Raw genomic sequence first — 14999 nt, 5'->3', positions numbered from 1 at the left:
ATGTTTAGTAAAGCACTAAATTGGAATGGCAAACCCGGGATTAACCCAAAAGCCTCCCTCTTCTTTCCTAGGGAACTGGTCTATTTTGGACATCAATATGACATGTACCGGTACTCAGTGAATACCTATTTCATAACCCATTAACTAAATAAATAATGTGAAACATTAATCACATTTAGGTAACTCACTTGGAAAAGATTAACGTACACCAACTGTAGGAATACAGTAGTGATGTACTAAATTGGAGTTGCATTATACTTGTGTTCTTGTTTTTTATGAAAACTGAGAGTGCCTGGTCACTGCTATTTTGGTAACATTATTCTCAAGTTTCTTGATTATGTAGTCCACTTGCTCGCTTCTTCACATCAGAAGTTGAATAAACCATCATGGTCCCAAATGACAATACTCCAAGCCCAGATTACCACAGGGAAGTTCAAGGTTATAGATGTAACAATACTGGTAAATTAAACCACCACAATGTTTAAGGCTGTATGTATCTGTACTGAACCACTATAGTTTTCTGACACTAACTCTGAGGTTCCTCAGTCCTGTAGCCATATGATTCCAACTCTGAAACAATAGAATTACATCATTAGTTAAGACAAGTTTGAGCACTAAGTCCTACCTTTTTAATTTGAGGCAATGAGAACCAAAGTCTTAAAATTCAACTTTTCATATTTTGGTAACATTTGAATGCACAATTAAGCCCCTTATGGCTTTCTACTACATGTAGCTTCACTCTTTCACCACCAGGGGTTCTTCAAAGTAGAGTTACCAGGCAAGTTGGCCATGCGGTTAGGGGCGTGCAGCTGTGAGATTGCAACCGGGAAATAGTGGTTTCGAATCTCACTGTTGGCAGCCCTGAAGATGGTTTTCTGCAGTTTCCCATTTTTACACCAGGCAAATGCTGGGGCTGTATCTTAATTAAGGCCATAGCCTAGCCCTTTCCGATCCTTGCGTCACCGATTATCTAGGTGCAGATTAACTGGTCTGCAGATTAACTTTGGAACTTTTCTTTTCCTCAAGATGTTTTGAATACTTGTGAAATAAGCTTAGAGTCCACAAACTCTGCTCACCATCATAAGTGATGTAAGGCAGTTTTACATCTGTCCGGCATTTCACATAACTAAACGTAACAGTCGCAGTAGGAGTAAACGTAAAAGAGAGCACAGCACAGCGTGGCACGATATACATACCCTCAGTGGAATGACACTGGCAGTCTGGCATGGATAAGAGCAGCACTGTTTTGCATAGTGCGTTAGAACTGAGTCTCCACAGCAAGCAGTGCAGCTGTGGCATATCAGAGTGCACAGTTCGAGTGGCAGTAATGTCTGTTCAGAGTCAGATGCAAGTGGGCAAATTGCTCAACACCGTCAATCGAGAGATTACAAGCACAACAGTTCTGTATTAACAAAGACTGTTAACAAACCCAAGTCCCCTGAAAAGGAGTGTATTGTAAGCCTAATGATTGTTGTACACTTACCAGGTTCACAGCAGATGTTGAAAATGTTTAGCGCAAAATTCCAAGCATAGGGCAGCATGTTTTCACTCATTATCAAAATCTTTGACAAGGAGTGTACAAAATTTGTTATGGGTACTTTTAATTCCTCCATTGTTCTGGCAGTAGACTGGTAAACTGAGAACTTCGCAGCACCCCAGAAAAAACACCAGGAGGTGACAAATCTGGACTACGTGGAGTCCAGGGCCTTCATGGAAATATTCGTTCCTTGAATATACCACATAAAATTTGCATGGAGCAATTGGAGGTATGAGCTGCGGCTCCATCTTGTTGGAAGAATGAGCCCATAATTTCTGTTTCATTCAGTTCTTCGATGAACAGGTGGAAGATTTCACTACAGTAAATTTCTGAATCTACCGTGCTGTTAAAAAAATATTAGCCCAATAATTCGTGAAGATAAGATTGCAGTCCACACACCAATGTGGGAATGAAGTTGTGTTTCACGAAATGCACGTGGATTTTCAGGAGTCCAGAGTTGGGTATTTTGACTGTTTATGTAACCAGTTAAATGGAACAAAGCTTCTTCAGTAAAAAATGTTCTGTCTAACACTTCCTTTCCATGAAGATTAACAAACCAATGAAACCAGTCGCAATAAAAATCCTCTTCTCTGAGTCCACCACTCCTGAATGACAGAAATTTTATACAGATATTTAGCTTCTTTCTTGCTGCTCTTTGTGAAGACAGATATGCCAGTGCTGAGCCAATTTCTGCATGGATTTTGATGGACTTCAAAGGAGCCTGTCAGAAATATCAAAACATTTCTCTTCCATTGAAATTGGTGGTCAACTGCTCTTCAAAGCATCATACTGTATATGGCACCGTAGCATGATGTGGTAGAACTGAGTTGGGAAAGCATTCATAAAATCTTCTTTTCACTGCGCCCGTATATTTGTCACTTCCCGGGAAAACCTACTCCACTAACAACGTTCACTCCTCTGTAATAAGCATCTTCAGTTTTACACACTACTGACCACCTCACCTGATCTTCACTTTACCAGCATTACATCCCACTTGGTTCTGCTGGAGTGTTGCCAATATACCCAGTATCACCGCCGGCTAAGGTCGCTGTGGAGGCTCATTTCAATTGTACTGTATTAGCGCTATTTCAACCCTGTGCTGGTGCCATACCCTGTGCGTGTATTGACCATGGGCTGTGTAATATGACAGGGTGTTTTTGCTCACGAACGTCATAGGCACAGGCACTGGCACTCTCACTCTCGGTCACATTATAGATAATAAGTTAGCATAGTGCTATGCTGTGAATGCATTTTGTTATTACCTGTTTTAATTCCTTGCAAATTTCTTTTTTAGACAATGCCACTAGTACCGTCACTGTTACTTCAGTGCCAGCCCTAGTTCTAGAAAAAAAATTGCTGGTGCATTCTTTATATCACTACTAGCTAACAAGGTTCAAACAGCAATACAGAATTAACACACAAGGAGAGAAATTATCTGAAGATAGTGAATGGGCATTTTCATTGATCTAAATTTTAAATAACCTTCATTTTTATCATGTTTACGTCTAATGTTGCCAACTCTGGGCTGGAAAGACTTGGGAGTAAGGAGACGGGCTGCTCAACCAAGCAGTATGTTCTATGCTGTCAGTGGCTTTTGAATGACACCTGTAGACGAATAAGCTTTTGTGGAGCTTTTGAAAGTAGGAAAGATCATAGTACGAAGATAAAACTGGAATTCAAGAGGACAAATTGGGGCAAAATTCATTTATAGGATGAGGGAAAAGGGATTGGAATAATTTATTAAGGAAAAAGGTCTTTGAAAACATTTAAGAAAAAGTTAGGCAAACAATTGGTAAGGAATCCGCCACCTGGGCGACAGTCCTAAATGCAGATGATTGATGATTATTTTGTATTAAGCATATTTTCATTTATCCAAAGGGTGGCTACTGCCTACTACAGCTAAGCAACAACAACAACAACAGATAAATACTTACCCACAAACTTTTGCTCATTAGCCAGCAGGGAAAGGCGCCATTTCTTATTGTCGAAGCTTGGTTTAGTGCCGCCATACTCGGCTGGAAGGATGTCTGGTTTAATGAATGCGTGTAAAGATGATAGGTCACGACCATGAAAATAAATCTGTTAATAGAAACAAATATTTGTTAAAATATTTTGTGACAATGATATCTTTTGATGAATAGTTCATGTTCCTTAGTTGGTATATTTATCATAGACAGTCTTTTTTTTATTTTTTATAATTAGATTTGTTAAAGGTTAATATATTGGAAGGTGCATTATAATAGAAATAATACAATCTTTAAAATTTAGAAACAGTGGTAATATCCTATAACAACCTAATTCTATCAAAAATATGTCATTAATTTGGTGTGCTTTACAGTACATATTTATTGCTATTTCTATAGAATTAGCAGTAAATGTTAGTGTATATGTATACTTTACATATTTTATGTTCATCATCATCATTGTACAGTTCCAGTTTCCCGGGTACTGTTAATGAGCCTCTTCCACATCTTCCTGTCCATATACAACTTGTTATGGAGAACATCATTCACTGTCCATCCTCTGGCAACTAGATCAACCTTGATCATGTCCATCCATCGGGTTTTAAGTGTTCCTGCAGGTCTTTTTCCCTCCACCTGCCTTTCCAAATTTATTCTGGCTGTTCTTGTAGGCTCCATCCTCATCACATGCCCGCACCACCATAGTCTGGATGTGCCGATTCTGTCTAATAGAGATGTCTTTATTCTGGCTTCTTTCCTCACCTCCTCATTTCTTAACTTGTCCATCTTGGTATTCTGAATGGTGGGTCTAAGAAATTTCATCTCTGATGCTTGCAGTCTTGATGAATCTCTCTTTGTGAGGGTGCACGCTTCAATACCATAGGTCAATATTGGTATGAAATAGCTGTTAAACATCATCAGTTTGGCCAGTTTTGGAATCATGTCATCCCATAAAAGTGTTCTTACTTGATGGTAGAATTCTGATCCCTTTTGCACTCTGTTTGTAATTTCCGTTCTGACCAAATCATCACTGGAGATTACACTTCCAAGGTAAGGAAAACTATCCACACACTCTAGCTGGTGGTCTCCTAGTTTTACACAGTTCACACTGTGAACTGTTAAACAGTGACTCACGAATACATCTTCTTGTCTTTTCTTTCCTGGCCTTTTCTAAATTTCTTGGGGTTGACACTACATGCAGATTTGGTAGTTGGATACCCTTCCTGTTTTGGTCTCGCTGATGTTGAGGTTATATTCCTGGAACTGAGATTTCCATACGTTGAGTCTGGTCTGTACTTCCTCTTCTGTTTCACCCCAAATCATGATATACAGGATTACATAAAAACAATTATGACCCATAGGCCTACCTGACATTTATACTGATCTTATTAATTATTCCAGTATGGTACTTAGAAAGTGTATTATTCTTAAAGTTAATCTTACCCGTCTTCGAATTTTCTCTTTGAGGAATGGTTTGAGCACTGCAAATACTGCATCAAAGTAGAAAGGCTGGTTGATGACATGGAAACCTTTGAAGCGTAGTGGAAATGTTTCCTGAAAATAAGATCTCTGTCTTATTTATAGTTCTCCAGCATCTATTGCTCAAAATCAAAATAATGGATAGACACTCCAAATCTTGCTAAACATCTGTATTTACAAAGTAGGATTGAAGTGTTTGAGGATTGCATATACCCATAAATCCACAAGCCTATAATTAAAGCAACGGTGTGAACATTGCATCCTACTATCCTTCCCCTCCATAATCAGAATAGTTTCGCACTGTAAACTGTTAAACAGTGGCTCACGAATACATCTTCTTCTCTTTTCTTTCCTGGCCTTCTCTAAATTTCTTGGGGTTGACACTACATGCAGATTTGATAGTTGGATACCCTTCTTGATGCCAACCTTAAATGGAGGGATGTATTCACTATTGAGTATTTCTGTGGTGGTTGGTAATGCAGTGTGTGGTGTGTAACTGAACAGGTGTAGATTAAGACAACCTCACAATCTCCAAACCAGATGAATTACCAGATGCAGCTAAACTTTCCTACCCAACCACAAATCAAACCCAGGTCTCTCTGAACCGAAGGTCACTATACTGACTGTTGTTGATCATGATTCTTTGTATAATAAGAAAATTAGATTTTCAAAAGCAGCATGCAAATATTAAATTTTACCAGTGTTTGGGAATTTTTTTGAGAAACAATATTGACGGTAGTGTACAGTCATTCTATGGTGGTGACATTTGTAGAGTTTGAGTGCATTTTGAAAAGGATTGAGAATGAAAGAATTGGCCATTCAGAATTCTTTTCTGGGCGCTAAACAACTCACAAGGAAATGTACCTTGATATCTTACATCATTTGTCAGAATCCATCCATTGTGTGCAGCCTGAGATGTGACGAAGTGGAGATGGTACCTTCTCCATAAAAATACACTTGCACATCAGCCCCCAATGGTCTCAGAATTTCTTGTCTACGCTAAAACTTCACTGCTTCATCACCCTGACTATTCACATGACTTGGACCCCTGCAACTTTTACTTCTTCCAAGAATAGAAAGACATCTGAAGGGATATCACTTTACTTTAGCATACAAACGGCACTAGGAAAGTTTTGCAATATGCAAAAACGGTTGGCTGAACACCCCTGTTATAGTGAGGGATGAAAAGAGGGTTGAAAACCGGTCTAGAAGACAGCAAGGCACGACCTTCACACCAGTTGTTACCAAGCAGTGGGATTGAAAGCAAGTTAAGATGTCAGTGTGGTCTAAAGGTGAATATTGCGCAATTATCAGCTACAGTTTTTCTCGTGGATTAGCTGTTGACCAGTGACTGGGGGAAATGACTCTTGTGCTGGGGAAAGACTGTCCACATCGAACAACAATTTTCCGCTGGTACAAAGAGTTCCAGAGGGGAAATTTTGGGGTTGAAGACGATCCTCGTTCTGGGCGACCATCTGAATCTGTGTCTGAGGAAAACATTGAAGCTGTGAGGAAAATGTTGCAGCAAGAGAGGCAGTTGACATATCACCAGGTAGAAGAGACCCTCCACATCCCTGCACCAGCTATACATTCAATTCTACTTGACCATCTCCATGTTAGAAAGGTTTGTTCCCTTTGGGTGCCCCATTCACTTTCAGAGGAACAAAGCGGACATCGAGTGAAATGGTGCTGAGAAATGCTAAAACAGTTTGAAAATGGGAATTTGTGTAATGTTAATAGCATCGTTACAGGTGACGAAACTTGGCTTTATTATTACGATGTCCCAACAAAATCCCAGAACAAGGTGTGGCTGTTTGAAGATGAGGGTACTCCTGTGACTGTGCGAAAGTCAAGATCAGTGAAGAAAAGGATGATTGCAGTATTCTTCACTAAACGGGGCATCCTGACTCGGATTGTGCTAGAAACACAAAGGACAGTTACTGCAAAGTGGTACAGTGAGACTTGTCTGCCTCAGGTCATCCAGGCTCTCAAGCAGCTCCGTCCAAGGTCACGGCTCAACACTTGGCTCTTTGCATCACGACAATGCTCCAGCACATCATGCTAATTAACAATGGATTTTCTTGCCAGATGAGGGTTGACTGTGCTTGATCACCCTCCATACAGTCCTGATCTTGCCCCATGTGATTTCGCGCTCTTCCCAGAAGTGAAGATAAAGCTGAAAGGGCGGCATTTTGCATCTGACGAGGAGCTTCTGGCAGCATGGGATGAAGAGTGTGAAAATGTAACCGAAGAAAAGTGACAGAGTTGGTTCAGTGACTGGTTTCGACGTATGGAGAAGTGTATTGAGTGTGGTGGAAATTAGTTTGAAAAGCCTAAAGCATTCACTCACATTGCAAAAATTTCCTAGTGCCCTTTGTAATAAGCTAAGAACAGCATTGCTGAAAGAAGAATGGAAGTTTACAAAAGATGGCTTCCAATAGTCACTATTGGCAGCCATGAAGATGGTTTGCCTTGGTTCCCCATTTTCATACCAGGCAAATCCTGAGGCTGGACCTTAATTAAGGCCACGACTGCTTCCTTCTCACTCCTAGCTTTCCTATCCCATCGTCGTCATAAGACATATCTGTGTTGGTGCAATGTAAAGTCAATTGTAAAATAATTGTAAAAAATAAAAGCTTTCAATAGCGTTACCAGAAGCTTTACTAACACAGGCAAAAGTATAAAGTAATCCAAGGGGATTTATATACTATACGTATATTGTAAATTCTTTGATCCTACCTTGTATCAAGATGTTCAACGTGTAATCTTCAGATTCCAGAAACCTTGCAATTTATTTCACTTGCCCACATGTCTGTCAAGCTCTGTATATTTGAATGGCACACTTATTGAAAAAAGGTGGAAGGAGAAGGATTAAAATTAAGGAAACAAATAAAATGTTGAAAACCTAAGATTGTACTTATCGTTGTAAAATTCTGAATGAGTAGTTTATACTGTATTTGAAAACAGAAAAAAAGAATCATAATAGCTGGTGAAGAAAGAATATAAGAGTTTCTCCACAGTATTGCATGTGGCTGTGTTGACAGTTCACACAGAGGCATCATGGAAACAGATATAAATGAGTGATAAACAAGACAGCTTCTTAGAAGAGGTCAAGTGAGAGGGTTATTTACTTGTTCAGTACTGTACATCTCAATCATGTCAGTAATTGATTTCCTTTGCAACCTTTTCTGATTATCTACAGCAAAGAAAGGACAATAAAAGGATGGACAGCTAGATACCTCATGAACTGCTACATTAATCTGTTGGTTCATCATCAGAATGAGACCTTATTAGATCGTTTTGTTGTTTTATGGCAATGATGGGATAGGAATGGGCCAGGATTGGGAAGGAAATTATTGTAGCGTTAATTAAAGTACAACCCTAGCATTTGCCTGTATGAAAATGGGAAACTATGGAAAACCATTTTCAGGGCTGTCAACAATGGAGTTCAAACCCATCTTTCTCCCAAATGCAAGCTCACAGCAACATGACCCAAAGCATGTGGCTAACTTACTCGGTGTTAGATTGTATTGTGACGTGGTAAAAAGTGGATTTTGTATGATAATCTTAAACATTTTTATGAGCAGGCATTTTTAATAAAAGGACATCTAAGAAGACCAATGCATATTTTGCAGCTCTTCTTTCATAAACTCATATTATAGGTTGTAGTAAAAATTTCTACCTGGTTTCCTTCCCAAAATGATGAGAAAACTGTCATTTCTCACTGTAAATGCATTTTTAAAATCTGACTTAATTTAACTATTTCTTGAAAAATTGCTTCATTTTATCCATCGACGCAATGGTCTTTTTAGTTTATGTGCTGCCTTTGGCATTCATAAGGCTGGGCATTGATGATTATTGTTAGTTGTTACTGTAAGCATTAAGTGAAGAGGGCAGTGATTGAATGGTAATGAAATTCTCAAATATTTTCCAAAACCAGAACTGATGCTACAGTAGGTCTTATTAGTGTAGTGGACAACACTGGATGTTATCCATTCAGAGTTTTTTCCCCTTAATGGAACCATTACTTCTATTGTGTACTGAGTGGAAATTGATGCATAAAGAGCAATCAGCCACTGAGAAAGTTGGTTAAGCTCTATGGGCTGTGCAGGTGAAAGCTTTGGGAGATAATGGGTTTGAACCCCCATCTTCATCAGCCCTGAAGATGGTTTTCCATGCTTCCCCATTTTCACACCAGGAAGTATACCTTAATTAAGTTCACAACTGCTTCCTTCTCTTTCCTATCCCATCATTGCCAAAGATATCTAAGTTATTGTGATGATAAACTACCATAAGTAAGTAAAGTAAGCTGAAACATGTTCTCCCACACCTTCGTAATTGTCCTGTCTTAGCACCTTCATATTGTCCTGACTTCGTACCAATGGACAACCACATGTTTATGCATCTAAATTGCTTCCTGGAAGACTGGGTGTTTATGGACAGGGATATTGCAGAAAGTGCCTTCCAGGAATTCATTGCCTGATGAGAGTCATGTTTTTTCTCATTTGTCATTTGCTATTTATTTAAGAACTACTTGATATACGCACCTGTATGACCTCAACTGTGCGTCTTGCATAATAGGGTGACAGGAATTTCGCGTGCTGCAGACCAAAGCCATTCATATCCACAATCACAGTGAGACCAGCAATTTGAGTTTCAGGTTCTTCGACGATATGCTCCAGAGCCATAACATTTGTGCGGAAGATATCTTCAATCGACACAGCAGCAGCATCACATTTCTCTGTGAATTTCAAATTAAAATGTATCATTTATAGATAAATTAAATGGCATCACAAACTTTTCTCATAAATTGTTAGTTACTAGATGGTTAAGCAAGGCACAGCCTTCCAGTTCCTTGTTTCATGATCCTTCTTTTTGTCTATGGGATAAGCTTATACAGTACTTTGAGATGTCAGAACCCTTACCTTTCCAGTTCGTGTTATGAGCCGCTTATAGGAAAACCTCATTAAACCAGTAACCATTGGAGAAAGATATACTGGAAAAGAAAGATTGGTGATTGTGGATTTTATTGATCTTGAAAAAGCCTTTGACAGAGTACAATGGGAGAAATTAATAGACATACTGAAGAAAAAAGGAGTAGATTGGAAAGAAAGAAGACTGATCTTTAAATAAATCAAACAGTACAGGTAAGACTAGGACAGAATTTGTTCGAAGAAAGCAAGATTTGTAAAGGGGTTAGACAAGGTTGTTGTCTTTCATCAACCTTGTTTAATATATACTTTGAGAAAATAATTCAAAGGTACGCAAGGTGTTAATGTGGGAGGAAAGAAAATTGAATGCATCAGATTTGCTGACGACATGTTGTTCCTAGCAGAAACTGAGAAAATGATGAATACCATGCTGGCAAAATTGAGCAGATCGTGTGAAAACTTTGGTATGAAAATTAACAGAAAGAAGACAAAGGCAATGATCATGAATAAGAAGAAGGATGTAACAGCAAAGATAGTTCTCTCAAGTGAAGAAATAGAACAAGTATGTCCATTCGGATATTCAGGAAGCACAATCAGAAGTGTTCTATATTGTTCGGATGAGGTGAAGAGCAGGAGCGCAATGGCCAAGGAAGCATACAATATGAAAAAGTGTAATGATGAGTGGGCCACTGAACATGGACTTTAAGAAGAGGTTAGTGAAGTGCTTTGTATGGAACATTGCTCTTTATGGGTCTGAGACTTGGACTTTGAGAAGGGAGGAATAAAGAAGATAGAAATCTTTTGAAATGTGGGTATGAAAAAAATGGAGAAGATCAACTGGCAAGACAAATTGAGGAATGAAGTAGTATTGGAAAGGGTAGGTGAAGAAAGGATGACAATACTGGAAACCATTAAAAAGAGAAAGAAGAATTTGTTAGGTCACTATTTATGAAGGAAATATTTATTAACACAGACACTGGAAGGAAAAGTTGCAGAGAGAAGGTTGAGAGGAAGAAAGAGGTATCTGATGATGCACAGTGTGAAAATTAATGGTAGATGCTGGAAGACTAAAAGAATAGCAGAAGACAGATAGGCTTGGAAAATGCATGCAAAAACCTGCTGATAGGGAGAGAATTGATGATGATGATGATTGACGTATGGAACACAAACATGGACTATAACGTCCAGAGAGGAAAGAGGGATCCAGAGAGTGGAAATGAAGTTCTTTGGAAGCATGCTCGGAAAGATAAAAATGGACTCTATAAGGAACACAGAGATATGGGAAAGGCTTGGGACAGAGAAGTTACAAAACAGAATAGAGACCATTAGGCTGATGTGGTTTGGCCTCATTGGCAGGATGGAAAAATAACACCTAGAGCAATGATGGACTGTAAAACCACTGAAACAAAAATGAGGGAGAAACCAAGGAAGAGGTAGATAACCAAAGTAGAGCAAGCAGTGGAGAGTAGAACTGTGAACTGGGCCAGAGTGTTCAGAGACTAATGGTAGAAGAACAAGCAGAGATGGTGGTTACTGGTTCATTACCCCGTCTGGCAAGGGGTCAGATAGAGGGAACGGAAGAAGTACAGAATTTTCCTGGTTTGTTCTGCATATGGTGCAAATTGTAAACTGTACACCAAATGCTCCAATTTTTAAAATGACTGTATGTTTAGTTTAGTTTATTGCCTTTCTTATATGGCAGGGCCCAGGCTATAAAGCCTGTTATTATGGCAAACCATATTATATAATACCATTATACAGTTTATAGAATAATGTGAATAGTATACATATAATCATTAGTTAAACATCATATTTCTAAATATCAGTAAAATTAATTTACTTAATCTCTGTAATTTTGTTATCCTTATAGATAGTTAAGAACTAAATACCGTATTGGTTTTGTTACATTACTGAGATATTTTTACAGGTTTGAGTACCAGATTTAACATTTCCTTTTCAATACCCCTGGATTGCCTATGCCTCTAATTTCAGCTGGGACTGAGTTTCAGGGACGTATGGTAGCAGGTATAAATGAGTTGTTGTATGAGTTACTATGATGAATGGGAATGGGCAAGAGGGATCATATGGATGACCCTGAGGAAGCTCTATCAGAAGGAGAGAGGTATTTGAAGTTTAATCTGATATAGTCTGGTTGCTTGTTTCCAGAACACTGTGGAGGATGGAAACATAGTGGTATTTACATTGTTTGCTCAATCTTAGCCAGGACAGCTGAGAGAGGGAAAGGGCTAATATGAGTTTGGACTGGGATATTTACGGTAATACAAATCAAGCACAAGCACTGCAGGCTCATTGTCAACATGAAAGTATTTTGCTCATGCTATAATAAACTACATCTCCGTAGTTAAATATTGGGAATATTAGACTCTGAACTAATAATTTTCTTGTGTTTCTTGGAAGGAAGTCCCTCATCTATTTTTCAGAATGTAATGAATAGAATACTCTTTGACAAATTTTTGTAACATGTTCCAGCCAACTTAAAAATTTATCAAATACTACTCCAAGGTTCTTTACATGATCACTAAATGTTATTGGTATTCTAATGAGCATAACACTGGGTATAGATGTATTTTGTAGTTTATAAGTACCAATTATTATGGCCTGTGATTTTGATAAGTTCACTTTGAGGCATCTCTGCTAGTCCAGTCTTTAACATTTGCTAGGTCTTTGTTTAACTTAATGATTGAATTGTATAAGTCATTAGGCTTTGTGTGAATGTACACTGACTGACAGAGCAAATGCAACACCAAGAAGGAGTGGTCAGAACTTTATGCCAATTGCAGGGTAGACTGACGTCACTGAGGTATGCTCATGATGTGAAATGCGCCGCTGTGCTGCGCACGTAGCGAACAATAAATGGGACACGGTGTTGGCGAATGGCCCACTTCGTACCGTGATTTCTCAGCCGACAGTCATTGTAGAACGTGTTGTCATGTGCCACAGGACACGTGTATAGCTAAGAATGCCAGGCCACCGTCAACGGAGGCATTTCCAGCAGACACACGACTTTACGAGGGGTATGGTGATCGGGCTGAGAAGGGCAGGTTGGTCGCTTCGTCAAATCGCAGCCGAACCCATAGGGATGTGTCCACGGTGCAGCCCCTGTGGCGAAGATGGTTGGCGCAGGGACATGTGGCACGTGCGAGGGGTCCAGGCGCAGCCCGAGTGACGTCAGCACGCGAGGATCGGCGCATCCGCCGCCAAGCGGTGGCAGCCCCGCACGCCACGTCAACCGCCATTCTTCAGCATGTGCAAGACACCCTGGCTGTTCCAATATCGACCAGAACAATTTCCCGTCGATTGGTTGAAGGAGGCCTGCACTCCCGGCGTCCGCTCAGAAGACTACCATTGACTCCACAGCATAGACGTGCACGCCTGGCATGGTGCCGGGCTAGAGCGACTTGGATGAGGGAATGGCGGAACGTCGTGTTCTCCGATGAGTCACGCTTCTGTTCTGTCAGTGATAGTCACCGCAGACGAGTGTGGCGTCGGCGTGGAGAAAGGTCAAATCCGGCAGTAACTGTGGAGCGCCCTACCGCTAGACAATGCGGCATCATGGTTTGGGGCGCTATTGCGTATGATTCCACGTCACCTCTAGTGCGTATTCAAGGCACGTTAATTGCCCACCGCTACGTGCAGCATGTGCTGCGGCCGGTGGCACTCCCGTACCTTCAGGGGCTGCCCAATGCTCTGTTTCAGCAGGATAATGCCCGCCCACACACTGCTCGCATCTCCCAACAGGCTCTACGAGGTGTACAGATGCTTCCGTGGCCAGCGTACTCTCCGGATCTCTCACCAATCGAACACGTGTGGGATCTCATTGGACGCCGTTTGCAAACTCTGCCCCAGCCTCGTACGGACGACCAACTGTGGCAAATGGTTGACAGAGAATGGAGAACCATCCCTCAGAACACCATCCGCACTCTTATTGACTCTGTACCTCGACGTGTTTTTGCGTGCATCGCCGCTCGCGGTGGTCCTACATCCTACTGAGTCGATGCCGTGCGCATTGTGTAACCTGCATATCGGTTTGAAATGAACATCAATTATTCGTCCGTGCCGTCTCTGTTTTTTCCCCAACTTTCATCCCTTTCGAACCACTCCTTCTTGGTGTTGCATTTGCTCTGTCAGTCAGTGTATAATTGAATATCAACTGCATATAGGTAATGTTTACAATCGGCCAGCATCTCAGATAAGTCGTTGATGTATAATGAGAACAGAAGCGGCAACAATACTCCACCCTGTCCCACGCCCACCTTAGTGCTTTACCACGAAGAAGTATCATTTCCCACCGATACACGCTGCTGACTCAGGATAAAGTGCTGTAAGAAAATGTCAGCGTCTTGAGTTTATTGAGTAATATGTCTCTCTGCACAGTTGAAGGCTTCACTTCGGTCATTTTAACTAATGCCGTGGTAGTACTGTAGTTTGGTCTGAACCCTGACTGATATTTGTCAAGTAAGTTGTAATGTATAAGATATGCACGATCTTCGCAACCTTCTCATTGTAAGAGAGGTAACTTAAAAGGGTCCACCTTTGATTATGTACTACTTTCTCCAATATTTTTCCTAATATAGGAAGGATACTAACAGGATAATAATCTTCGGGACTGTTGGGGTTGTTGCTTTTAGTTAAAGGTCAGACAATTGCATATGATGTCGATGATTCTTTCTAAAAGAGACAAGATGATTCCATCATGACCAATGGACCCTGACTTTATTTCACTGAAGACGCTCCTAACGTCACTGGGGGTCACATGAAAAAAGTAGAACTGCTCACAGTTATGTCTTACTTTTGAGGATATTCTGTTAATTGCTGCTGTTTTGGTCTGTTCATCCATATGAGAGGATCGTGAGCTAAAATATGAATTTAGGTCAGCTAGTGGTACATTTCAATTATTGTCATTTGTCTTGTTTTTGGTACTGTCAATATTGTAGTTTTAGTTAAATTTGTTTAAAGTATAATCTCTGTTAGTAGCATTAAATGAACAGATAAGCAAAGCAGCTCTACAGTTGATTTAATATAAAATGAATTGTACTCTTGTTTCAATTATGATGAAAGTTGTAGTGATTT

The 14999-nt window shown here is 40.1% G+C and overlaps 1 protein-coding gene across 1 annotated transcript in view; it reads right to left on the bottom strand.

Moving 5' to 3' along the window:
- Positions 1–397: 397 nt before the first annotated feature.
- Positions 398–14999, bottom strand: part of LOC136877737 (clavesin-2-like) — a 51995-nt gene continuing 37393 nt past the window's right edge. Inside the window, exons 5-8 of the mRNA XM_068228729.1 lie at positions 9525–9718; positions 4942–5052; positions 3472–3616; positions 398–570 (exon numbers count right to left, since the gene is read on the bottom strand). Of these exons, the coding sequence (XP_068084830.1) occupies positions 527–570; positions 3472–3616; positions 4942–5052; positions 9525–9718 (494 nt within the window). The 3' untranslated portion in view covers positions 398–526. The remainder of the gene's footprint in view (positions 571–3471; positions 3617–4941; positions 5053–9524; positions 9719–14999) is intronic.

The sequence above is a fragment of the Anabrus simplex genome, chromosome 7, assembly GCF_040414725.1.
Source record: "Anabrus simplex isolate iqAnaSimp1 chromosome 7, ASM4041472v1, whole genome shotgun sequence".
Classification (NCBI taxonomy): Eukaryota; Metazoa; Arthropoda; class Insecta; order Orthoptera; family Tettigoniidae; genus Anabrus; species Anabrus simplex.
This window is presented reverse-complemented; position numbering and strand designations above follow the sequence as displayed.